General features: G+C 40.4%; 1 protein-coding gene across 1 annotated transcript; it reads left to right on the forward strand.

Moving 5' to 3' along the window:
• Positions 1-4,307: 4,307 nt before the first annotated feature.
• RADX (RPA1 related single stranded DNA binding protein, X-linked) lies at positions 4,308-24,302 on the forward strand. Its single transcript, XM_026674807.2, has 15 exons — positions 4,308-5,226; positions 6,482-6,624; positions 7,923-8,109; positions 9,949-10,057; positions 10,949-11,040; positions 11,116-11,238; positions 12,674-12,781; positions 13,975-14,142; positions 14,831-14,991; positions 15,428-15,570; positions 16,882-16,950; positions 17,756-17,835; positions 20,282-20,578; positions 21,370-21,522; positions 22,508-24,302. Exons 1-15 carry the CDS (start codon positions 4,731-4,733, stop codon positions 22,645-22,647), a joined length of 2,469 nt encoding a protein of 822 aa, XP_026530592.2. The 5' UTR covers positions 4,308-4,730; the 3' UTR covers positions 22,648-24,302.
• Positions 24,303-24,346: the final 44 nt, after the last annotated feature.

The raw sequence follows: 24,346 nt of genomic DNA on the forward strand, positions 1-24,346 counted from the left end.
TGTTAGTTTCACAGCTCCAAGCAGCTTTAGTACAGAATAGTTGAGCTAAGCCACGCCCAGGCTCCCAGGATATACTGTTTCAGTTGCTAAACAGCCCTCAACTCTCTCACACACTGATAGGATGCTAGCCAGATGAATACCGATGGATGCTGGTAAGCAGAAGCAGAATTCCCCCCTCCCTTATTTTCCCCCCAAAAAACTAAGCCCTCCCCCCCTGGGTGTGTCATCAATCAGATTCTCCAATTGAGCACCTTCACGGGCTGGGTGTCATCAATCACGTTCTCCAAATAAATATATTCACAGGCAAAAACTCTGGTAGTTTAGTTACAGTCTTTTAAAGATGAGAGTTGGAATGTACTTTCGCTTTGCTGCACTGTTCTTCCAGATTTCCTCCCCCCCCTTTTTTTAATGGCAACTACTAAAACAGGCATGAGTTGACACAATGATTTGCTTAACAACTGGGAGAAGACAGGTTGTAAATTGAGGCTAAAAAATTCCTTAGCAAAATGTCTCACTTAACAGCAGAAATGTTGGGCTCAATTGTGGTCATAGTTCAAGGACTACCTGTGCTGACCCAGGGTGGGATACAAAATAAACACAGTCACAAAATCAGGTGAAGCCCTTTTTTATTCCTTCACTTTGCTTCAAAGCTCCAAATATCCTTGATTGGAGACAAAAAAACTCCCCCAAAAGCAGTTACGAAAAGGAGGAAATGCCGTTTAAACTAAAAATGCCTATAAATTATAAAGAGTAAAAGCAACACAAACCACACTGAAGCAATTAAGGGAACCAGGCAAGATAAAGGCTTGAAGACGTCCACAGATATCGGAACACACACTGGGAAGGACGCCAAACTCAGAGAGGAACGACAGACTAGAGATATTTCCACGCTTTGTTTCCAGCACTGGCCCATACGCATGTCCATCCTCTTATCCAGTTGTCACAGCTGCAGCCCATGAAGAGGATCAAGGCCCTTTCCTCCCCCGTAGACCACACCATTCACGTCTCTCCCTTATCCTCTCCTCCCTGTGTGCCCTAGGATGGAGAGGGGATGGGCCTGGGTCTTTCTCGGACTGCCCAGCCGGCCTCTGCCCTTCCCCAGCCTCCTCCACAACCTCCGGAGCCACATTTCCATCCCCTGTCAGCTGTTCCTCCTCTCCCTCGGAGTCAGTCTCCAACAGGGGCATGACACTACCTGTACACAGTTTGAAAACGAGGAACATATTAAAACCAGGTACGATTACAGCTTACATTTCTTTTAAAAACATTAAATTATCCTGTCGCCAGCCCCACTGTCTGCCATGTTAAATAAGAACAGCTTATGTGGTTTTCTGTAACCTGCGTGGTTTTAACAAAGACACCAAGTACAGTTGTTAGAAGTATTCCTTTATCTTGTGTGGCTCTAAGATGAAACTTGGCATTTTAATTTGATATCCCTGTTTGTTGGGATGACACCAGATCCGCTTTTTCAATGAGAAAAATTGCTGGGCACTGAAATTGCTTCTCCAAGAAATATCGCACAATTCAGTTTACAAAAGCTCACATGCTTTCTTGCAAAACTGTATTTAAGTTAAATGAAACATGAGCAAGCCTACCATCTATATAAAAAAGGCTGTGGAATATCTGAGCTCAGCCATAAATCAAAGCTCATCCTGACCCAGGTGATATATATATTCTTGGATGTCTTATCTTGTTAAAATGCTAACTGTATACAGTACTGCTTATCAAAACCACTAAGGTGTGCTTTCTAAGTGAATACCACAAAATGATATTTTAGCAGTTGTTTATAGAGTTTCTTGTTATTTTTGCAATCGTGTTTTTAAAAAGCCACAACAGGAAAAGACATTGGTATATGGCAAACTGTATTACGATTGAAAACAGAAGCCATTTTTCTTCGTTAGCTCAAAGTTATTCTGTCTTATATAGAATATAAAATGGCGTGCTTACATTGGATGCTCAGATATCAACAGAAAATTTATGAGGTGAGAATATCTTAGTTTATTCTACATTTGAATACTCAATATTGTGAAAATGAATAGGATTTTATTTGAGCACAGGAAGAGAACAGATAGCTTGTTTCACTGGGCTTGGAACTGCAGTGGGGGCTTTATATTATTAAACAGGACAGAAAGAAAAACAGTAGAAAAAGGAAAGAATAACAAAAAATAGTGAGAGATTCTTCTTAGTGCATTTTTAATGAATATGAGCATTTTTCATTATAGAGGCATTTTCTAGTGGTTAAAGCAACAGTCTAGAAACTGGGAGATGGTGAATTCTAGTTCTGCTTTAGACATGAAAGCTGGGTAGGTGACTTTGAACCAATCACCAGGAGATGGTGAATTCTAGTCCTGCCTTAGACACAAAAGCCAACTGGATGTCTTTGAGCCAATCACCAAAAGATACGGAGTTCTAGTGCCACCTTAGGCATGAAAGCCAGCTGGGTGACTTTGGACCAATCACCAGGAGACGGTGAGTTCTAGTCTCACCTTAGGCAGAAAAGCCAGCTGGGTGTCTTTGGGGCAGACCCCTTCTCTTTGTCATCCCAACCCACCTCGCAAGGTTGTTGTTGGGAAAATAAAGAGGAGGAAGGAGTGTTATATGTGTCCGCTGCCTTGAGTTATTTATAAAGCAGGATAAAAATAAATATCAATCCATAACTGTAAGCAAGTAAATTGCAATTGAAAATCTTCTGAGTAATGGGGCTCATTAGTTATCCACCCAATGGAAATAATTTTTCAGTAATAAGGGCGCAGTGGAGCCATTTCCATTGTCCATCCATCCATTTTTATGTAATAGGGATATAATTCAAAAGAATTTGACATCTGAAAAGATTAAACTTGATCTCAGAGTCAATATCTCTAATGATGCCTTCTTCCTGGAACAATTTTGGAATGGAGGCTTTAATAAATGCCTGAAATTATCCCCTCAAAATGAGAGACTTAAATTGTGAGATGAAACGGGGCTCAGAAATCTCTTCCACTGTTTAAAAGTTGGTCTGGGTTGTGAGACTGGACAGTCAATTTGTCTGCAATGGTATAGGGCAGGGGTGTCCAACCTTGGCAACTTTAAGACTTGTGGACTTCAACTCCCAGAATTCCTCAGCCAGCTTTGCTGGCTGAGGAATTCTGGGAGTTGAAGTCCATAAGTCTTAAAGTTGCCAAGGTTGGACACCCCTGGTATAGGGCCTCCTATTCAAGACCTCCAAGATTCCTTCCAGCTCTATTCTGAACTGAATTGAATATTTCAGAATAATTATGTTGTTAATTAATTAATCATTTGATTAGAAATAAGAAAAACACATTCTAGCCATGGGCAAGTTACTTTTTTCTTAAAACTTTTCCCATAGTTTCCCATCCAGGCGACTAAAGAAGTTTGCATACTCAATGAAGGAAGTAAATCCATGAATTTGGAAGGGTTTGGCATTCCTGGATTTAAAAAAGAACACTGTTGTATAGGGTACTTGCAATTTCTATACAGTATATATATTTCATCTTATACTGGCTTTTAAAGGAACTATAGGGATTGCATATACATCAGAAAATCAGAATCTGAAATCTTTTCCAATTCATTGCTTTTATGAACAGGCATTTTTGTGTGTGTGTGTGTGTGTGTGTGTGTGTGAGAGAGAGAGAGAGAGAGAGAGAGATGCAGAAAATGAGTGAGTTGGACAAGATCCCACTCGATTCCTGCCAACTTTTTTGGCCAATGCCAACCAACTCCTAAAACCCAGATAATGCATCGTAATAACAGCATTTTTTTAAAGCCCGTTCCAAAAGCTGGCTCTTGAACAAATGTTTCTCTCCCTTTTGAAGTAAAAATAGATAAGAGTTCAAATCTTGCCAATTCTTCAAAACACTTTTTTTTTCTCCTATACTTTTTTTGGGGGAGGGTGGGGGAATTTGGGTCCCCTTCAAAGTGATTTATCATTCAACCTAATCCAGAACTTAATGGCCCTTTTTAAGTCGATAATCTTGGAGTTTTTTTCCGTAAAAAAAAAAAAAACCCACTGGAAAGCTATGAGGCTTCCTCTAACACTAGGGCAAACTTGCAAAGAATTAGAAAACTTTTTCCTTCTTTTGTCCCCGCCCTCCTTCGCGCTCATTGGTCCCTAGCTCAGAGCGCCGCCCCCCGCCCCTTTCCCTCCCCGCCCTCCCGGCAACGTTCGACCCAACAATCCCGCCTCCCGCGCGTTGATTGGCCGCCCCGTCCCGCCGACACCCCCCTTTTTTTTTTGGAGAAGCCCTGCCCTTCTGCCCACCTTCTCGCGCCCCTATTGGCCCGTTCAAAGCGAGCGGTTGTTGCGCCCTGCCTTCGCCCCGCCCTTTTAGCAATGGCGGCGGCGCTCGGCGAAATCGAGCGCGGCCTTCTTTAAAGGAAGGCCGAGGCTTCTTTCCCGCCTCAGCGGGGCGGGCGGAGACTGAGGGGAAAGGCCGGGGAGGCAGGCTTTAAAGGCTCGCCGCGGTGACGGGGAGGAGAAGGGCCGCGTCTGGAAGGGAAATGGAGAAGGGCGCTGCCAGGCAGAAGGCAGGCCTGAAGGGGAAAGACTCCGAGGGGAGCTCCTCTAGGGAAGTCCCCAGGAGCCAATTGACCGAAAAGGGCCCCGGGTCAGGCGCCGTGGGCCCCATATCAGGGGCAATGGGCACAGTGTCAGGGGGCCTGGGCCCTGAGGTGGCCCCAGACCCGCCAAGTGGTGACCCCCAACCCCCAGTGCAGACCCTTGGCTCCAGAGGATGCTGGTCCTAGTCCTCAAAGCCTCTGGCATGAGGGTCTCTCTGCCAGAGGCAGCCCCTGTGACGGTGCTGCTCCTGCAGAGGTATATGGCCGAGGGGCCTCCAACCCAGCCCAATGCCTCCTGCCCGGCCTACTACTATGACGTGACCATCACGGATGGCACCTACCAGGAGAAGTGCTTCCTGGCCCCCCAGCTGAACGCCCTGGTCCAGCGAAACGGGCTGGGCGCTGGCCGGCGGTTGAAGATCACCCAGTGTTCCTACATGTACAACGAAAGGAGCCTCAGCCCGGGCTTTGTGTGCATTGAAGAGCTGGAAATCCTAGAGGGGGCTTCGGCCTTCCCCGGCCCTGCCTCCCAGCTTGGAATCTGCCACACGAAGACCATCCTGCCCCTGAAAGGGGGAAGGAAGCATTACCTCCCTCTCTGGAACAATGACGATCCCTTTGGGGAGATGTGGGTGGAGAGGAAGCCCTTGAGGGAGGACGGTCTGGAGGGTAAGTGGAGGAGGGGCAGGGCCCAGAGAAAGGCTATGAGGGAAAGGGCAGGGATGGCACTGGAAGCCTGGGGTGACCTTGACATGGGAGCTGGCATTGGAAGCGTGGAGTGTGCTTGAGATTATTCGGAAGCGTGGAGTGGCCTTGAGATGACTTCGGAAGTGTGGGGTGACATTAGAAGAGTGGGGATGACATTGGAAGAGGGGTGTCCTTGGATGCTTCTTAACTGTTCTTAGACTCAGAAAATGATTGGGTTATCTAGTTTAGAGGTTTGGGCAGGATGCCAAGCCATGGTTTTCCATCCAGGAAGAAGCCTTGGTTAAACCATGGTTTGAGATACGGAGTAGCACAACAGCTCCTGGCCAAAATCAGAGCAAGGAATCATGTATGGCCATATATGGCAACTTGCCTGGACATCTCCCTAAGACAGGGGCCTTCAAACTTGACAGCTTTAAGGCTTGTAGACTTCAATTCCCAGAATTCCTCCTCCAGTCGTGTTAGCTCAGGAATTCTGGGAGTTGAAGTCCACAAGTCTTAAACTTGCCAAGTTTGAAGACCCTTGTCCTAAGAGCTTCAAGGGGACCTTGAAGTCAAGATGAGCAAACATTCTTGGAAGGGTTTTGTCCTTGCTGCCTTCTTTTTAGAGCTGAGAGAGGGGCCAATCCAAAGACACCCAGCTGGTTTTGTGCCTAGTCAGGATTAGAATTCAGGGTCTTCCAACCTGGTGCTTTTTAACCATTACATCAACCAAGCTCTCACTTAAATAATCATAGTCTATTTATTAGAATTACATCCTGTCTGCCTTTAGCTTTCCCTCCAGTTCCCTCCCACAACAGAGATTCTGTTGGCTTGAGAGATACTCAAGTTTTCACGGCTTAGGCTGAAACGGTTTAGGCTTCTTGCTCTCTTGTGGGCTAAGTACATAAATCTGAAGTAGCTTTCTGCTTTTTCATGCAACACTAAGCTATGGTTTGGTGTTGGATTTGAACTGCTGCATTTTCAATATTTGTCGACTAGCTTTGTCTTTAATAATGCTCTAATGCTTTTCGATGTGGGACTTTGAATCTGAATCGAACAGCTGACTTTGCATGCTTTTGAGTCAGTATCAGAGGAGTTATGTTGTAGCAATAGCTAACTTAACCCACGTGGGGTTTTGAAGTTAACTGTTTCTAGTAGTATCATATAAAAGCAATGAATTCATTGCACCGTTACCAGTTCTGAGTTCATATTTACTCTGCTCTTTTTTCCTCCATAGCATTCAAACCAATATCCATCTCTATTCTGGCCATGACATGGCAAAGCAAATGCAGTTTTCCACCGTTGCGTGTCAGAATCATCCATAAGTCTCGATTACGTTATTTTGGAAAACCAAACACAAAGCTAGATGTTCCATATCAGGTAGGAATAGTTCCAATACAGAGGGTTGGTTTTTTTAAAAAAAAACAAACAAACCTAGTATCTAAAATGTATTCTTAATGTCAATAATATTCGAATCCCAGATGGATAAACCTCAGTTGTCCATCAAATCATTTTTATGCTGACTTAATGTTTTAGCAAACATAGGTGAGAGCTTGTAAAATACAACCAAGTGTGCTTGTGTATGTATTTAGATGCACAAACCCAAACACTTCACCACATCAGCAGTGGCTTTTGCAAAGTACAGTGACGCCAAAATGATGATACATTTGTCATCGTCCAAATGCCCCCTTTATGTACTACTTGTCTGACGCCAGTACTTAAATCGTGGCGTTTGTGCAGTGATATCATCCCCACATGCCTCTGTAGTACAATAACATGCAATTAAATAATTACCCATTTCATTTGTTTAGAAGTGTTTATTTTGCTTAGCCAATGTTGAAGGAGGGGAGGCAGGTATGATTCTGCATCCACTGTAACCGTTATATAGAAATAACATGCCTTCTGCAGGCATGAGTAGTTTAGGGTCCGGAAAATTTCCCTTAAGTACGTTGTTACTTTTGGTACTGTTTGTTTTCAGATGCTGTACTGTGTTCTGTTTTGACACTTTGTCTGCTAAACAAGCTTCATCTTGTATAGGCTCATTCCCATGGTATCCACCGTGATGATTCCTATCTTAAGAAGAAAAAGCTCATCCCTTTCGTTCACTTTCCATTTATTAATCTGACCACAATATGTACTAAAGCATAAACTAAAGCCTTTGAGGGGGTCCTTGGTGCTCTCTGAGCTTGCTTGTTTTCTTGCAAAGGTTTCATTGCCCAAACTAGGTAACATCATCAGTGCTAGTCAAGCAAGTTCAGAGAGCAACAAGGATCCCTCATTTCAACCCTGAGCTACAAATGCTCTCATTTGTTGGTACTAAGCCTTTTGTTCCTACCTTTTTCAGTCCCTCTTGTTCCTTCCCAGTTTCAGCTTCTGTGAAAAAATTTTCCTTTTAAGATTGGAATTTCACAGATGAATATTGTATACTCTTGATTAAAGTAAATCCTGCTGAACTTATATAGGGAAATGTAGAAAAGAATGTTGCCTTTAATGTAAAAGCTTTCTGAATAAGGGCAGTGGCGCTTCTGTTTTTGTGAAGCATGTTGCATATATTTTCGATGATAAATTTAGGAGCAAAGGGCATAGAATGAAAAGCATGCTTCAACCTCAGGCATTTAAAATAACATTTCAGTAATGTGGGCTTTAACTTTTAAGAGTAAATGTTCTTATATTTGCAGGCTTATTTTGATGTGGCTGATCAATCTGGCATGGTGTTAATGGTGCTATGGGGCTCTTTATGCCCTGAATGGTACAACAGTATGAAAATCGGAGCAGTCCTGCTGCTCGAAAAATATGCTGTTAAAAAAAGTTCTATAATACAGTCAAGTCCTGAAGATTTGCATATGAAGAGATTCAGTTCAATAGGTTAAGTATCCCACATATGAATTTTTTTTTTGGGGGGGGGTAGTAGCTTTTAGAGAAAATCCATTAGTTTTCAGTTGGTCAACAAAGGTCTAACTGACCATTCATTTTGCCTGTATACAATGATTATCTGAGACAAAGAATATATGTTTGTTTGCTACTTCAGGCAGTGAAGGAACCGACTGTCATAACCAATCACTCTCCTGCAGTAATCATTCTCAAATAGCAGGAAGCCATTTCCCTACTTGGCTACACAACGTGGGATCTGTATCTAATCCATCTCTTCTCAGGAGGGCTCCGCCTGCCACAATTAGTTTCTAATTATTTTGATTTGCTTGCATCTTATATTTTTCTAAAGTTCTAATTTTCTTTTGGACACAGAAATTGGCTGGGTGACTTTGATCTGGTCAGTTATTCTCAGTCCTATCTAAACCTGGAAGTCAAAAAGCCTCATTCTACCAAAATGCACCGAAACAGCGTGGTAGATTTCAGCCCATAACCTTCCCAGAAGAAGCCTGCATCCTGCAGTGGATTGGTTTAGGCAGATGATAATTACATACGCATATAAAAGAAAATCTAGTCAAGAAAGTGAAACGTTTTGTTGGTCAGAAGGAGCAATAAAGGAAAAACTGTTGATGAATTTAAGCAGTTTGACAGTGATTCTAATGGTCTTGGAGAAGTATTAGATTCAAGTTCATCAGTCTGAGACTTTTCAAATCTATTTCTCAATAGGTCAATGGAAGTAGACTTTTTTTGTTTTGTATCCTGGAAGTGCTGATAGGGTTCGGTTAGTAATACAGAGTTAAAAATAATGTTGGAGGAAGGGAGGTCCAAGTGAAGGATAGGTGCACATTAAACAGAATATTAAAATGAAAAGTAAGGCCTCCTGTGGCATAAATAGGATGCTCAAGTAGTCTCTAAATAGCTAATGATCTGTCATATATTTAGCAGGCTCTTTTTTGGTTGCTGTTAGAATATTGAATAAATAATTTGAAGTACACGGTAAAAGCATAGCATGGCCAATTCTAATAGATTGCTTAAATTGCACTAATTAGCTCATTACACTATGAACGATTTATTATTTTTAAATGTCTTGATGCATTAATTGAAGAATATGGAAGGGGGAGTTTATACAAATATAAATGCTGGCTTTCCTAGACACCCATCATCGTTCCTTTGAGATTAACCAAATTTTCCTGTTGCTTATGAATATTGATAACCATTGTTCAGTGTAGAACAGTTTGCTAAATCGTGCTTTCTTTCCCCAGCTGGTAGAAAAAAGAAAGAAAGGAAACTTGTGGGGAGCTGTGGTTTTCTTGAAAAGAATTCCCATCTAGCGGTTTTATGTGTTTCTTGTATATATCTAAGTGCTCAGGCTGATTTCTACTGCTCCAATATCAGCATTCTTTCCTGTAGCACATCTCTTGTAATTTATCCGTGATTTAAGTGACCTTGGAGAGGCCAGTTTTATAAAAGGCGAGATGAACAGCATACAAGTCTAATAAATAAAAAAAAAGGAAGTTACAGATGGAAGAAAAGAACAAGGGTAGGGAGGTAGTAGAGCTGTTTTCTTAGATTTAATTCCCAAGAAGTACAAATGCAATTTATGTCTGCAACAGTTTAAAATAGCTGCTACTTTGGGGGGATTTCTTTCCCTTTGAAGCCCTGTTTCAAGTTTCTCTAACATCATGTTTATGCAACTTGCCACACGCCCTCCCTAAGGTGTTTAAAATTGGATAAAACAAACTTTTATAAAAATATGTTTAAATGACTAGAACAAAACTAATGTAGCTGGTAATCCAGTCAAACATAATTGTCATCATCTGGTTAATTCTTTTTTAGAAATTGCTTTGAACGTTCGAGACCCTCCAGCTAAAATTAACATCATTCCAGAACATAAAATTAAACCAGAATGGAAGTTGCCTGAAGTTGAATATCATTTTGTAACAAGGTTATTACTATTATTATTATTATTATTATTATTATTATTATGTCTCTTTTTCACAAATTATTTTTCCACTGGAATATTAGTGTTAAAAAATTGACAAGGAGATGTGAAATTCTGACGTTTACAAATGCTATATGGTAATAGATATTAATTCTGCATGTACTATCAACAGTGTTAAGATGGTTCAGCAAAAACAGATTATTATTACTTGCCTTTGTGAATGTTACTGCCACAAGCCTGCTGCCCATGTGTGACATGATGGCTTTCTCAGTTTAGAAAAAGCGAGGGTAAAATTCTGAAAAGAAGCAATGGATTCTCTGCTCGTTTATTTCCAATGAATAGAGCTACTGCACGATGAATAAATTTTTACTTTAATTTTATTTGTATGCCATCTATTTCCCACAAGCACTGAGCAGTTAAATATAAGAAAAAAATCCAAAATGCCTCTCAAAAATAGTAAACCCGCCCATAAAATAAATCTAATGGAGTATCAAAATTAAACCCCTCCTTGCCTGGACCACTTCATTTTGCATCAACTGTAGCCTCTGAAAGCTTTCTAAGACAGAGTCATTACAGTAATCCAAATAGGGTTGGACTAAGGAAGAGTCCTCCCAATCCTAAAAAGGAGACAATTGGTGTGTGAGATGTAACTGTACCAAAACTCACCTGGCTACAGTTGCCATTTTTTTACCATAAAGTTTTCAAATATCTCACAAGCATTTGTGGTTAGATAGTTTGGGAGAACCGAATTCTCAGGTGAAGTCATAGCTCAGCTTGTTGTATTGTTTGAACACTTCCATTTTAGTGACTTTCTTGGACAAATCAATTTCTGGAATCTAGTGGATGGCTTTTATCTGTTTGATATCCTAAATTCTGTTGTGCTTTGAATCCCAGATCTGAATTGGATAAATTAGCACAAAATCAGTTTTGTGACATCATTGGACTTGTACAATATGTTGGACGGGTCGAGCGCAAGAAGAAAAAAGGTATTTTCAAAGATTATATGTTTGGCTGTAAAAATACACGTAGAATATCGATTAACATTTATTTTGTCTATATAGGTTGTATGGATGACTTTTGGACCTATCGCTGGGTACATGTGGTTGATGGAACTTCAGAGCAGCCGTTTATAATAGAATTGTTTTCCACATCTCAGCCGGATATATTTGAGCAAATTTACCCAAGTATGTATTCTATAAATCTCTATTTAATGTAATTGCTTTCTGTCAAATTTGTTTGGAATTTGAGGAGTCGGGAGTATTGGGTAATTACTCATATTTTTTTCGTCACAGTAGAAAGGATGAACTGTAAAGAATTCTTGGATTTCCATTGATTCTAAACTCCATATACTTAGCCAGGAGAAGAGAATATTTGTAGCCTGGGGTTGAACTGAGGGTCCCTGGTGCTCCCCAACCTTGATGGTTTTCTTGCAGACGTTTCATTACCAAACTAAGTAACATCAGTGGAACACTGTAAGAATTGGTGTGGCAACAGTTGACGGCATATTCCTCCTGTTTCCTTTTTCCTTCCATATTCCATCTGATTGAAAATAAGGTAGTGTGAAGTAGCTATCAATGCTTATCAACTTTCATTGTAGTCCATAGCTTTATCTCACAAGAGAAGGTAAAGATTGCATTGCAGTTTAGTGACAACTGTCAGGACTTCAGAGCATTGTTATTGATCATACATTAAAAGATGTGTAAATATGAACCTAAAAAGTAAGAACCATCATACTGGACACACCAAAGGTCTCATTAAATCCACCATCTAATAATCTGCTGCATGCTTTTGGTAATTTTACAGTTTGGGCATGAATGTGATGATCAACATGTGTCCCCCCCATCTCTTCCACATTGCTTCTCCAGGAAGTGTTCTCCATTTGGTGATAAGCAGTTTCTCATAAGGAGTTGATGCAATATTATAAGTTTCAGATTTCAGGTGATAATAGAAGCATTCTCCAAAAAATGCTTCGTCTAGTATCTAGGCAATCAGTTGTCTCTACATTTCATCTGGCAACGTTTTAGTTTCCTGTACACACAGGATGTTTTTCAGTGTCACGTGGCATCTCTGCAGATGAGATTGTGTCCTGTAGTTTACACTGATAGAGGCCAGATACTGCTCTTTTCTCTTAATCTGCACTGTATGAGCACCGGGCCAAAGGCAGAAAGCGTTCTGAAAAAAAATAATTCAAATGCTGCAGAAAAACAATAGAAAGTGAGTTAGGTTGACAAATCATAATTAGTTCACTTTTGATCGCTTCTGTTTCAAAACTTACCATTTAAAAACTTACATGTATCATCATCAACCAATTTCAGTGATGGATAGGCTCCAGTCATCTTTGTAAAAATTGATTTGGTCAATTTGATATAGTTATTGTATGTAATGTAATATTTAGTTTTGTTTTAATTGGGATTTACAGAAATGGTTTTAAGGTTTGATATTTAACTTTTTACGTTTTAACTTGGATGTAACTGTAAACTACCCAGAATTACCCTATGGTAAGATGGCCAATACATTTTATAAACAAATAACTAAAAATGGGGGATTGTATGCTATTTTGAATCTGCTTTGATTGGAGTAAATAAATGAAGAGGTAATTTGATGCTTCTCCTTCTCTAGTGAAGTACTTGGTGTGTACCCAGATGAGAGTGGAACAAAGTATTTCTGAGAATGGCTCCAGTGCAGCCTATTTAACAACATCTGTGAAAACTCAAATGTTTTTTACAGGTAAAAAAACCCACGCATTTTATAAATACATCTAACTTTATCTCTAATCTTAATCTATCAAATCACGTCAGTTGTCTTTCTCTGTTTCTCTTTTATGAGTTTCTGTTGCCCATGCTACACTTTTGCATATTGTAATTGTGAGGACTGAAAGTGCTGCCCCCTTTTATTCCTTACATGAGAATCTTGCCAGTTGAGACAGCCCCAAGTTGCTTATTACTTCCCCTAATTTGGCATCCCACTGATGTTTTCTCAGGAGTGACGGCCTCGTGCGTTCTTATTTCATTTCATTTTAATATATGCCAATTAGTGTGTATTTCAAGTGACAAAGTTTAGATTGGATTCTATATTCTGTTGAATTCTATATTGTATGTTCTAGTCTATTCTCTATTCCTATTCTGTTCTGTTCCACTCTGTTCTATATTCTCTATTCCAGCGGTCGCCAACTGGTGGGCCATGAGAAAATTTTGGTGGGCCACAGAAAAAAATCTCACCGCCAGAGCACTCCCCCAAAGCAATTAATCCAGGCTGCGCAGAAACACAAGGCTGCGCCGCCCACATGGCCCGCAGGAACCCTCCCCGCCCACTCACTCCTTACCCAGCAAACTTGCCTGCTAAGTTGCTATTTTTCCTTTTTCCGACCATCATCTGTTCTGCTGTGCTGGGAGATTTAGATTAGCTAGGAAGCAGGAAATGGTTGGATTTTTTGCTTTCTAGCTAAGCACAGCCGAACCTCCCTTAGGACTGAAGGTTTGCTTGCAAGCAAATTCAGTGCAGACTCACGGCAAGAAAATTTGAGAGATTGAGCTAGCCGATGGCAGATAGATAGATCACTGAATGATTCTGTGAGCAACTCAATCTGCCTGCTTTGCCTGATTTTGGGTAAAAGTTGCTCTTTTTTTACTAAAAAATTCAATATTTATATAAATATTTATAATATTTACATACAAGCCATGCCCAGCCATTCACATGACCACCAAGCCACACCCACAAATTAGACCACACCCACAGAACCAGTTAGTGGTCCCTGGAATCTAAAATTATGAGTTTGGTGGTCCCTGAGGTCCAAAAGATTGGCCTATTCTATTTGAGTCAATTTGATTTTATTCTATATTCGAGTCTAGTCTATCGTCTAGTCTATATTCTATTCTAACTGCCATGCCTTTTTTTTTTTTGCTTTGTTTTCTCTAACATAGGATGGCATAAGGGCCAGCCATATATAAAAGATCCAAAAGTGCAAAGTTTTATCCAGTGGATGAGAACCCAAGAGGAAGCTTCTTACGTGGACAAAGTTGTCATTGGGGGATACTATCGTTTCCCGCCACTCCCACGTACATTTGCAGAATATTGTAAAAATATGAATGGTATGCCAATTTCCTTCCGCAGGCCAGTTTTGAGTCGCCTTATTTATAGGTGCTGAGAGTTTGTCATTAGTTAAGGCTGTAGCAAAACGTAACAATTCTTCTTCATTCGTTATCCCCTTTTAAACTTTCTAAGACTAATAGTGTAACTGGAGTTGTATTTTAGCTCCACGTAAAAAAAAAAAAAAAACCCAGCTGGACGGTGGTTGAATTTTAAAGTGACCTATATGGTGTCATCTAAAAAAAGCTCATCATGCAAATAGAGAATGTCTCTGGTTTGTAGTTCATAATGTCATGATAGCTTGACAGTTGTCAAAAGGCTTGTTTCTTTCTCTCCTCATCCACACGGCAGGTCATTTGAGATGGTTGGGGGATTACTCCACGATACACAAAGTGTCCTAAATGGGATGAGAACGAGGGGAACACTGGACCCATCCCATAATAGTGGGCACATCCCATAACAACCTCATTTTATAAGGCGGTCTGTCGCTTTTGTGCCCTTAAAGGGAGGCTGACGGGTTGTACTCGAGACAGACCATCAGCGGGGTTTTCTCAGTTGTTTGCAAAATGGACTTATTCAGATGGGTGCTTGTGCCAGTTTAAAAACAATAAATATGTTACATTATTTGCCATCTGAATTTTACCTCCCCGAACTTATTTGTTGCTCTCTTCCTTAAAAATTGCATTTCAGAAAAATTAGTTTTGATATCCCTCAGTGAAATTGAGAAGGAGATTGACAGTTTGCACTACAGGGAACAGAAGCACATTGCTTTTCAAGGGATAATTAGTGCTGTAAGATGTGTCAGCTGTAGCAGTACCTCCCAGGATGCCTCAGGAGAATCCCCAATGCAGGTATGGTACTTCAGCATTAATAGCCTAGCACTTACGACAGTATGAGTATGATTGAAACAGATATTCTGTATTTGAATTTAAGGAGCCTGTAGTGATGACTTCTTATTTTTTCCCCTCTTATTTTGAACATGTGTAAAATTAGAAATTATGTTTTAAGCTATCATGATAACCGTGTCCTTTTTAAAAACTATCTTGATATATGTCATAGTTTTCTACATTGTTTGACTAAAGCAGTGGAAATAAATTGGAAGGGTGTTTGAGACAGAACATTATATCTTAGTTAAAATCCTGTGTGTGTATGTTGTTGTTTTTTTCCCTGCTGAATTGATCCTGCTGTTTGCGGTAACGAGACTGAATCTAGCCTTAAAAAAAAAAGAGAGAGGAAAGCACTAAGTGGTGGACAGTGTGTAAATCTGATTTAACATTATTTTTGCAGATCGAGAAAAGCTCATCAGTAGGTACTTCTTTGTCGGAACACCCGCAAGTGAGAGAATCAACTTCTAAGCAGAAGTCGCCATCTCTGGAGCAACAAACCGTAGTAACTAGGAGTTGTGCAAAGAGACGTATTTCAACTGTAGAGTAAGGAAGTGTTTGCTTTTGAAGTGGAACAGAACCTCTAGTTTCTCTGGCAGTTGTGTATTTTAGGTTACAGTCCAGTCATGGCAAACCTTTCGGCCTTGGGGTGTCAAAAATTTGGAAAACACCTTCCTTGACTCTTGAGATGTCACATACACATCTGACTCCCTGACAAAAGAGAATCTTCTACTTTCCTTTCCACCCCCATCTAGTAAGCCACCCTGAACAGCAGCACCAAGGCCAGGCCCGAAAAATATTCACCACATTGAAAAGAATAGGATGGAACTTAACAGGGGTGTATGTGAAGATTTGCATCCATGTAGGAAAAAGGAGAGGGACAGATAAAAGATGGGGAAGACTTGCCTTATCAGTAGTATAGATAAAAACCATCTGGATGTCCTTGCCCGCCGCAAATTAGACAAGGAGCTAGGAGTGTGATGCAGCTGCTAAAAAATGCGAATGCTTTTTTATTCTGCCTTGGTCAGATCCCACTTGAATTATTGTGTGTGTGTTTCTCAATATCGTTGTTCAAAAAAAATGACAACGATGGAGCCAGTTCAGTTCTCAAGATGACAAGGGCTCTGGGAACCAATCGGTTATTAAAAAAGAAAAAGAAACATGGGTATGTTTAGCCCACAGAAGAGAATGCTAAGGGGAGATGGGATTTGAGTCTCTGTTCCCCTAGAGGGCAGGACCAGAACCATAGATTCAAATTACAGGAGGAACTTGCTTGGCCCTCAGCACGAAGTGGTCAGTTCTCCTTTACTGCAGGTCTTGGATGAAAGCCAGATTGTCATCTTGTCAGAGATGCTCTAGTGCAGGGGTGTCGAACTCGTGGCATCACGTGAGTATCGGGTGGGCGTGGCCGGCCATGTGAAGCATCCAGCCCGTGGGCCGTGAGTTTGGCACCCCTACTCTGGTGGTTCCTTCACTCAGCAGGCAGCTGGACTGGACCCCCTCTAATTCAGTGCTGTTTTAATGGTTCCTGTTGAGGGGTCCTGGGATGGAGGGTGGGCCAAATTCCAAGCCATATCAGGTGTCCTCTTATGGAAAGTTAGCACTTCATCTTCACACCCTGTCACTTACTCGCCTCATCGTACAGTGCATTTAAACATTTGTGTTTTAATCTCACCCAGCCTCACAGACTAGTAAAAAAAAAACACAAAACGGAACTAATTGGTAATAGATGGAAGCGTTTTGATTCTCTTTGGAAACATAATTATGTGATCTGAGCTCATGGTAAAAGAAGCTGTTTTATTGTAAAATAATTGACGCCTCCAAAGAAGCTTGACGCTTGTTAACTATATTTTTAAGGACCACGGATCACCCTCCTGGTTCTTCTCAGCATTCATATGTGACAAGGTCAAAAAGCAAAAGAAAAACGTAAGTGGCCAATTCTTTGTAATTTCATTGCGGTTTTTTTTTAAAGTGGTGACATTTCATTCTGCTGTCTAGCAATTTTGATATATTTTTTTAGTTACAGGTTTTTTTTGCAAAACTGCTGTGTAGTTTTATACCGCTCATAATTTGGGAAAGGAACTGAACCCATGTCCCATTGTAACCTCATCTACACCGCCTAGATGGCTGGGAGAAAAGGAATATATTCTTTCCGTTGAGGCAAATAGCGCTGGAATGTGAAAGTCTTTTCTATCCATGCTGTTTTACTCTGTTGGCTTCCTTTAAGATGAGGATGTTTTTAAATTGTAAGGAGTAAGAGTGCTTTCAGTCTACATATTTTGCTCAGTCACTGAGCTTCTGTCTTCAAGGGGAGCATAAATGCTGTAAATTAACACTAACTTGGGTCAGACGTCAGGTTGCACATATGTAAAGGTTGGAGTTCTGTGATGTTGTCATGTTTCTTATCATTTTTGTCCTGTTCTAATTGGCAGTAGATGCCGGTGCTTCCCTCTGCTTTCCTCAATAGCTATTAGTGACTCACCTGAGATCTGGTTTTCCCCAGCTGGACTTCTAACAATAGCTTTGGAGCATGGGGACGAACAGGAAAATTATATGGGAAGGGTGGGGAATCCTCTTCCCTCGGTGCTTATCCCATACACACACATACCAGCTGTATCATACTTTCTTTTTGATCCATAACATGAGATTAGTCACCTGGAGGTTCTACAAATTAAAAATCGTAATTATGGATTTTGCTGCTCTCAGTGACCATCTGCTTGGATTTTTGAAGGTTGCCCGATTTTTCGCAAGATAATTCCGATGCTGATAAAGACAATGCAGAAGTGATGGAAACAGCACAGACGCACCAAAGTATGTACTTTGCCTCTGAAGGTTATACGAGTAACGGCTTTTTATCTTCCAGTAAGCTAGGGTGGGGAGCAAGTAGTAATAATAATATGCTGCCTCCGTCTCTGATGTTATTGTTCATAGTTAATATATGTGGTTTTTACGTGGTTGCCTAGGTAAAGTTTTATTCTTCCTGCATTGCTTAGCTCCTTGGTGCTTATTGGAGTAGAAGCAGTAAAGACATTGCCTAGAATAGGTCAGCCTTGCTTTTTTAAAAAATTTCAGATTGATTCCTTTTTATGAGGTGCAACGGTTGCACTTCCTTATGAATGTAGCAATGTGATTTAGGACAGGAGCCCCCAATCCCTGGTCCATGGAACAGCGCCATGGACCGCAGCATGACAGGAACCAGTCAGGAGCGAAGCCCCATCTGCGGGTAACCGGTCAAACAAGCGAAGCCCCCTCTGTGGGATGCGGGCAGCCCATGAAACCACGCCCCTTCCCTTTTCACGGAACTAGTCCCTGGTGCTTGAAAGGTTAGGGGGCCCTCATTTAGGATGTATTGTGTAGATCAGGGGTGTCAAATTTGCGGCGTCATCACTAAACCGGGCGTGGCCAGCGTGGGACACATCCAGCCGCGAGCCGGGAGTTTGACACCCCTGTTGTAGATCCTGACTGGTTATTTTGCCATATTTTATTCTGGTATGCAGATCTAGTATACAAAACAGCTAAATTAAGCTGTAGAGTTATTTTTTTAAAAAAGTCAATGGTTTCTGGGGAGCAGGAGGAGAACTCCAACGCCCTGACAGTTGGTACTACCCAACAATTGGAGTTTGCTGCACTGATGCTAATGTTCATCTTGGATGGATGCATTGCTTCCAAATTGCATTGAAAGAGATGCGTAATCCAGTTGTTTTAGACTTTCATTGAAATCATTAATGCAGCTTTTTGCATTATTCACTTTCGTTCATTTCATGAATGCAGCATTTTGGATCACATAATCTTATGGCCTTTGCCGTTTGGAATTAATTCTATTATAACAAAGATGAATGAGAGTCTGAATAAAAATAATCTAAAGTAGAATAGACAACATATTAATCATTCAATTAACCATCAAATGTGTTTTCCTAGTCATAAAAAACATCTATTAATACAATTGTAATATGTATTTTAGTCTTTAATTATGACCTGTCCTATTAGCAGCTAGATTTCTGTCAGGAGCTATTAAGCAACTTGTTTATGGAAGGATTATATCATAACATAAAAGTTAATTTGTGTTGCATTTATCTATTACATTAGTACTTCTTGTGGTTATAATTATCATTTGTGCTTATCTCTTTTTAGTCTTTGGACTAACACTATTCTATATGTCAGTGGCCATAGAGTATGAAAATATTGAATTTATTACAAAGCTAGAAAGGTTACTCACTCAAGCAGTATCGGAATTGGATTGGCAAATATTCTTAGATTGGGGTGAGCAACTTTTTCCAAGCGGAGGGCTCCAGTTAAATTTTAGAACACCTGTGACTGCATTTTAAAAAAAGGTGGTGCAAGAACAAAAACTAAATTTGAATTCATCTAGTGAAAAATTAAATATAGTTAATAACGGCTTCCAATGACTTCCCTGTGGTAAGAAGCAAAAAACAAACAATAATTAGGTAACAGATCTTAGAGGTTGTATTGCTATAATTTAAAATAGCTTATATATCATGCCCGTTATAGAAAAATGGTCGGTCATCAATCAAATCAAAGAATAAATAATCCTGCATGCCGTGGAAGAATTTAAGGGCTTTAAAAAAAGTCACAATTAGTTATAAAAAAAGTCGGTATAAAAATGCTATTTCTAGTGGTGCAACTGAGGGATGAGCTCAAGGTGATAATCCCAGGGAACATTGATTGGGTTTTTATTTTTGGTTTTTTGGCCTTCCGCTGCTTATGTGAAACTTGATCAAAGCTGACGATGCAAGATCCAGTCTGGGTCGGTCAACGGGACCATAGGTGCCTGGGAAAAGGGCCCCTTGTCAGTCAACAGGAGTGCTAATTTACCTCCAGCTTCATAAGTATCGAAACAACGGCCAGTCGCCGGCCATCAACCAACAGGAAGGTGCCATATAAATACGAAACATAGAACAGCCCAATTCTGGTAGAGATTCTGGTGGAGAGAAGTCCCCCAAGGGTGGGCTCCAGGACGAGTCCGAAAGTTCGGAAGACTAAACCTCTGGTCCCGGCGACTGACCCAAGATTGGATCACGCGACATTATCCCGAGACACATATAGAAGCTGACGGTTTTTAGTTCACAGCTCTGGAGAGACGATGGATGGTTAGCTTTTCTATCGGCCAGGAGCCTTGTCTCAGCTCTAGAATAGACTGTTTTGAATGCCCTTCCTGGTCAAGCAGCCCTTTGGAGCTGAGGTGCTCAAAGATGTTTGAAATCTTCTGCATTACAGATTACTTTCTTCATATTGGCAGGTAACGAAGAAATAGCCGACACGCCTGAAAAAGTCCACCCACAAAGGATGTGCCCCAATTCCTGGGAAAGTGTTCTCTGGACCTTCGCAAAAAACAACTTAGCACAGCACTTGGACTTCAGCAAGGTTTTCCCAGAAAGCTTCCCTTGTAAATTTAATTACGCTCACAGAGAAGTCCTGTTGAAACAATACAATCTTCAAGCAGCCAAATTCCAGCCAGAAAAATGCCTGGCGAGTGAAGAAACGAGTCACTTTGAAAATGCCTGTCCTCTAGAATACTATCAAGTGGCTATTCTTGGTAAGTAACTACTAACTTCAACACACTTAGAAAATTGAACATTTGTGGAGCTTTGCCTTTACAAAAAAAAAAAGTGCTACAAGGCGCACGATTCATGTTTGCGGCTCTGAAGGAATGGGACTTTTTTTTTTTTTTTTTTTAGAGCAACCGGAAAGAAAATTGGTAGATCCCAAAGAACCTTTTTCTATATGACCAAAGAAGTTGTAAAATACATTATTCTTGAAACTAGGGAATTTCAGGAGTAAGCCAGAACTTGCATGATGCTAAAAAAGAAATCAAACACATGCCTGGATTTGTGGCACTATACGGGATCTGCCCCGTGCTGTAGGTGGAGAACGGGGAATATTACTGGTTTAGCATTGGTATTGTTCGCTTTAGAAGTACGACAATGGAAGCAGCTCAAAATGTAGTAGTCTGAAAGGAAGGCAGATAATGGAGGGAAACCCCATCGGTGAATTGTCTGTGTTTAATAGAGTGATGCTCCTATTTTGAAACATAACTCAGACTGGCTATCTGTTTAAAGTAGGTCAGGTTGTCATTGATTTCCTTTTGAATTAAACATTGGAAAAATGAACCCCAAAACAAACCCATTGAGGAATGCAGGCGTTTTTCCTAAATTCTTTCAAGGAAAGATTGGACAGGCAGTTGTCTGCAGCTTTGAGAAATGAAGCATGAGACTTTGACCCTTGGACTTAAAGCTTTGTTTGATGACCAAGATTCTTGAAGATGGTTTTTATAGTTCATTAACCCAGCCTTTTGGCATTAATGAAAGTACCTTATGTCTCGAACAGGTGTAAATCATGATATAGCTATAGAGGTTGCCCTCCTGAAGGACTCTTACTTATTTCAAGTCAAAGAGGCGTCGCAAAAGGCAGCACCTTCTCACCTCAAGGATACTACACCTTGCCAGGAGACCCTTAAGCAAGGAGGACTTTCACTTCCAGGTAGGATCTTCCAGCTCACAAATGATTTGCATATGGCTGTTGTCCCTAGTCTAAAAGTAAGCCATTGCAAATGGCCTTAAGAATCCGATAGCTCAGTTTATAACAATCTCCATTGTAGGGCTGTCTTCCAACCAGTTTTATTTAGAGCCAGACTGAGGGTTTGGCTGACAAACCCTAGCCTTAAAATCATTTAAATCTAGATGGACCAATCTGTTTTCTTCTGAAGAGGGAGTAGCACCATTGAAACGCTCCCCTCCTCATTTTTTTTTAATCCTGTTTTTAAAAATACTTATCTTGGCAGCTGTAAAGAATTTAAAGAAGACAACCACATGTTTAAACAAATATATTTTCATTGCAGGTGGTTTGCCTTCAGTGGCTTTGAATATATAACTCAGGAGTGTGGGTTGCTTGCAAATTATCCTGTTCAAATTACCCATGCCAACTTTCTCTCTGCTAAATTAAGAATTTCTATCTTCCAGATAATGGAAGATCAAAAAAGAGATCTTTATGGGGACAGTCACTTTGTTTCTATAGATGTTTATATTGGGAAACGGGGCTATAAAAAAACCTGCCGAGAGTAACTCATCCAAATTCTGGAAAAGGGAAGACCTTGCCATGCTCTTTTAAAATAAAAACAGTGGATTTGACTATTGAGGTGGGTCCTTTCATGACTCACTATTTAACTTCAGGAATTGTAAATCATGGCATTACCCTCTTTTTAATTCTTGCCATCTATGGGTTTTGTTTAAAATCAAAATGGCTGCCGCTCTTGCTGTCAAAGGGTTTGAAAAGTACCCTGGAGCTACAATTGCTTTGGCTGGGTTTTTCCCTATGTTGTAATTGGCTTGCCACATTATTGGGGATGGAATTATTTTCCTTTCTTGTTCTTGTTCACAACCATTCTGGAATTAATATTAGGTAACTGATGAATGGGTAACTGCTTTTCCCGAATGTGTAACATGTCCATTATCTGTTTGCATACTAGATGATTTAAAGGCCGCTGCCCTGGAGAATCAACGGGTCATCTGTATTCTGGATGTTTGTCCTCTGGATAACAACAAAACTGAAGTCTTTCTTAGGAAAATATATAAGATAACAGAAGTTGATGTAGTCAACCAAACATAGTTCATGGTTTGACGTAAATGTATTGTAAACTGAGCATTAAACTTGCAAGAGAATGTTTTTCTCCTGCTATTCTATCCTTAATTTGGATATTTAGCAGTGGTTAAGGAAAGTTTCTGTTTCTTTCGTACTTGAATTTTATAGAAGTGTTTTGACAGGTACTTGCCTCTCAAATCAGGGTTTTTTTGGCAACAAGTACTGCACAGCATATTGCTGTCTTAACCTTTGTTTAAGTTTAAAGTAGCAAAAGATAAGCCACCAATGCACGTGATAGTCAGATCTTGTCCTGTGATACTGAAAAGGAAGACTGGCTCTTTTGCTGCTTATCTCTGCTTTCTAGGTGACTGAATTTGATCTGATTATGAAAAGTTTGTCACGGGCAGCAAACATCTTTAGTTAGGATAGGTCAGGAGCAGAACTGCCTCCCTCAAAAGTTGCCTCATTCAATCGACAGTCTGCAGAAGGCTTGGATGTAGGACGAAGGAAAGCAACCAGGACAGGTTTCGTATGTTGAGCTTGTTTGTGGAGCCTGCACAAATGCTGCACTGGGGAGGGTGTCATTGCCGTAATCGAGCCCCTTAGATTTGCTGTGTCAACTTTGGATCATGATTACCTTGCCAGCTGATCATTATATGGTTGCGGCCTCTTCCGTAGATGATGAGCCTGTGGGAGGGAGGCAAAACACTCCAATCAGAAGTTGTAATTTTGGGTTTTGTTACAGAATGGAAATGAAGTAGAACTGCATTGGGTGCACAAGTACCAGTCTAGTGCAGATGGGTAAAATCTGATCATGTGGTTTGAGAGCAGGCATAGTACAGCTGCAGCCCAGTCACCCAGAAAAAGGGAAGTCGAATATGTGTGTGTTTGTATTCAGTCTTGGAAAAAGTGAGTGTGCCTTTTAGTGTGACTTGGAAGAAACGAGTGGTCCTTTTTTTGTACATTGTGTTGCACTATTGCTTTGATGTTATATTTTATTGGCAGGGCTGCAGAGGAACTGCTGGGTTTGCCCTGAAAATCCGTCTCTCTTGCTGCTGTCTTTCCTTCCCCAGACCATGCCAGTAATTCCAGCCCCCCCTTTTCCATCAAGAAATGTGAGGTTTGACAAATACCCTACTTGGTCCTTTTGGTGCCAAAATCCTTTCCTTTTTTTCAGGATTTGAATGTTTTTTTATAACAATTACAATGTTCTGCAGTTTGCTTCTGTTTGAATATATTGATTTTAAGATGATGTCTGAAAAAAATTTATACTGGAAAAAAAGAATAAAAATGTATCAAGTGTGTAATTGTATATAGTACCAGAAGTGTTCATGCAGTGCTTCCAGTTGGAATAAATTCATTTATATAACCATCTTGGTTCAAATAGTTCTTCTGACTCCCACTACTATTTCACAATAATGATGAGTAGTGGGGGAAGAGGATTTGCCAAAGATGTTGATGGTTACGACCAGTATTGGAAAATTAAGTTGCAAAAAATTGATAGAGCCAGCATGTTATTTCAGTGTTCAAACCCGGGTTCAAAAAAAAATAATGTAGCAAACCTAGACCGCCTAAAATCAGTGAGGTATGTTCAAACTGTATGTATTTTTATAACATTCATTTGAAGTGAGGTTTCACTTAAAAAGTGCTTTAAAATAAAAGTGATGTTATACATTAACAAAGTTTTGAATTTTTTTTTTTTTAAAAAAAGGCTTATTTAACACAG

The sequence above is a fragment of the Notechis scutatus genome, chromosome 10 (genome assembly GCF_049901735.1).
Source record: "Notechis scutatus isolate UNSWTSFEM ecotype Mainland chromosome 10, rNotScu1.2, whole genome shotgun sequence".
NCBI lineage: Eukaryota > Metazoa > Chordata > Lepidosauria > Squamata > Elapidae > Notechis > Notechis scutatus.